The 3,054-nt window shown below is 36.0% G+C and overlaps 1 protein-coding gene across 1 annotated transcript; it reads left to right on the top strand.

The window, feature by feature from the left end:
- The first annotated feature begins 327 nt into the window (after positions 1-327).
- Positions 328-2,681, top strand: LOC109340949 (cytochrome P450 78A5-like). The gene is made up of 2 exons (XM_019578718.1): positions 328-1,383; positions 1,844-2,681. The coding sequence occupies exons 1-2, from the start codon at positions 436-438 to the stop codon at positions 2,462-2,464; spliced, it is 1,569 nt and encodes a 522-aa protein (XP_019434263.1). The 5' UTR covers positions 328-435; the 3' UTR covers positions 2,465-2,681.
- Positions 2,682-3,054: the final 373 nt, after the last annotated feature.

Below are 3,054 nucleotides of genomic sequence, written 5' to 3'. Positions count from 1 at the left end.
ATATTGTTACATGAATAAATGAAAATAATAAAGTAATAAAAAATGACATTGTGATTAAGTTAAAACATTTGTTGAGATAGGCAATCTCTCACCGATATCGAACAGACCATTAGAAAAGGCAATCATCATATATCACTTCCCGTTTACCAACTCCCAAATTGATTCTCCCACTCATAAAATCTGTTACCATTACTTCTTCAAAGTTCAAACCTTTTCCTTTCCCCTCTTCGTTTTTCCTCTTATTCCTTTTAACCATGGTCACCCAAATTTTTAACCACACTCACTTTCTATATAACCAGTTAACCACTAACTAACCCTTCCAACGTTCTTTCTCTTCCCACGCAACACCAGCAACTCTTCTTCTCCCTCGCTCACACCTCAAATACAAAAAAAGAACAAACACTATTATTCTTCAACCTTAAAAACAACAAAAAAATGTCACCAGATTTTCAACTTCTGTTTTTCCCTAACCTGCTTCAACCACCACTTTTCACTCTCCACGCTGCTTTATTCACTCTTTTCTTCATTCTCATAATCTTCATTTCTTTCTCACCAGGTGGTCTTGCTTGGGCACTAACACTTACTAAGTTTGTTATTCCCGGTCCACCAGGTCACCCTATTACCGGTTTAATCTCGGTTTTTTCTGGGGTCACACCACACCGTGCCCTAGCCAAGCTTGCTAAGAGATACAAAGCTGAACCGGTGATGGCTTTTTCGGTCGGGTTAACCCGATTCATTATTTCTAGTGAACCTGGGACCGCGAAAGAGATTCTGGGTAGCACTGGTTTTGCTGATAGACCAGTTAAGGAGAGTGCTTATGAGCTTTTGTTTCACAGAGCAATGGGTTTTGCACCTTATGGTGAGTATTGGAGGAACTTGAGGAGGATCTCTGCTACACATTTGTTCTCTCCAAAGAGAATAAATGCCTTTGGGGGGTTTAGAAAAGAGGTTGGGTTGAAAATGGTGAAGGAGTTTGATACCATGATGAGTAAAAACGAATGTGTTGAGGTTAAAAAGGTGCTTCATTTTGGGTCGTTGAACAATGTCATGATGACTGTGTTTGGGAAAAGTTATGATTTTTATGGTGATGGGGTTGAGTTGGAGGAAATGGTAAGTGAAGGGTATGAGTTATTGGGTGTGTTTAACTGGAGTGACCATTTTCCACTTTTGGGGTGGTTGGATTTGCAAGGTGTGAGAAAAAGGTGTAGGTGTTTGGTTACAAAGGTTAATGCTTTTGTTGGGAAGATTATAAATGAACATAGGATGAAAAGGGTTTCAGGTGAATATGTCGTGGGAAAAAGTGTTGGGGATTTTGTTGATGTGTTGCTTGATTTGGAGAAGGATTACAAGCTCAGTGATTCTGATATGATAGCTGTTCTTTGGGTAAGGAATTAAAGTTCTATTTATTTTTGTGTATGATGTTTTTTTTCCTCATTTTAAGTAACATTTTTTGTTAGTTAACATCTCTTTTTGTTTCTTATGTATGAATATTTTCTGTTATATGCCTTTGCTTTTAGTTAGAAAATTTAATCTTTTTATTGTTCGTATTTTATTCTTATGTTATTTCCTTTCTCCTTATATTTTATTCATTTTGTTGATTTATGATTATGTTTCTTCTTGTGTCTATATATATTTCTTTTTATTGTTCGTATTTTACAGTTTACACTGTTACATATAATAAAATTAATGCAAATAAATAATGAAAGATGTGGGGAATAATATTATCTTGTGTATCTATATTTTATTTATTAGTTTTTTTTGGTATCTCATGTGGTGTTATAGAAAACTATTCTGTTTGGTATTGTGTTTTTGGATTTTGTCACGTGATTTGTGTTTGTTTCAGGAAATGATATTCAGAGGAACTGACACAGTCGCAATTCTACTGGAATGGATTTTAGCAAGAATGGTTCTCCATCCACAGATTCAAGCCAAGGCTCAAAAAGAAATAGACCATCTCACAGGAAATAGTTCCAGACATGTTTCTGGTGAAGACATTCCCAAACTTCCTTATCTCCAATGCATTGTAAAAGAGGCACTTAGAATGCACCCACCAGGACCACTTCTTTCATGGGCACGTTTAGCTATACATGATGTTAAGGTAGGAGAGACCATTATTACTGCTGGTACAACAGCAATGGTGAATATGTGGGCAATTACTCATAGTGAAAAGTTCTGGAATGAGCCAGAAGAGTTCAAGCCAGAACGTTTCATGGAACATGATGTGGACATAATGGGTTCTGATTTGAGGTTGGCTCCATTTGGGTCTGGGAGAAGGGTTTGTCCTGGGAAGTCTATGGGTTTAGCTTCTATTCATCTTTGGCTTGCTCAGTTGCTTCAAAGCTTGAAATGGGTTCCTTATGGAGATGGTAGTGTGGATTTGTCTGAGTGCCTTAAACTTTCCATGGAAATGAAGACTCCACTTGTTTGTAAGATTGTTCCTAGAGTTGTTGATGCTCTGGAGTAGAAGCTAAAGCTACTTTGAACTTGGCTCTTCTATGTTTTATTTTGTCTGGGTTAAAGTAGGTTTTAGATAATAGTAGCCTTAGTAGGGTTGTTAACTATTTCTTCTTTGTTCTTCCTTTTAAAATGCACTCCTGAGTGTGTGAACTGTAGTGACTTGTAGATTTTAATCTGTTAGGCCAGAAGTAGTAAATAGATGTTTGCAATTATATTGGATCAGTTTTTGTGGCTAGGTAACTTATTTTTGTGAGGATGTTGTTGGTGCAATACATGTTGTTTAGTGAAATATCACTAAGAACCCCACTATTTTCCAAGTATTAATATTCACGTGTAAAATGTTCTTATGTTATGCCCTTTTTTCATTGTAAAATGTTTTGTTACCCTAGGCTGAATCAATTTGGCATTCATTCGTTTGAAACTCGATTTGTTATTTTAACTCAATAAATTTGGTCCAGGAATCAAATGAGTCAATTTGAGCTAGAAATGGAGTTCGTTAAATAAATGAGCCGAACTTGAGTTGGATATAGTTTAACTCGTTAGGTTTATGAACTGACTTATATAAAACTATTTTTTATGTTTATTGTGATCATACAT

The sequence above is a fragment of the Lupinus angustifolius genome, unplaced genomic scaffold (genome assembly GCF_001865875.1).
Source record: "Lupinus angustifolius cultivar Tanjil unplaced genomic scaffold, LupAngTanjil_v1.0 Scaffold_290_9, whole genome shotgun sequence".
Taxonomy (NCBI): domain Eukaryota; kingdom Viridiplantae; phylum Streptophyta; class Magnoliopsida; order Fabales; family Fabaceae; genus Lupinus; species Lupinus angustifolius.
This window is presented reverse-complemented; position numbering and strand designations above follow the sequence as displayed.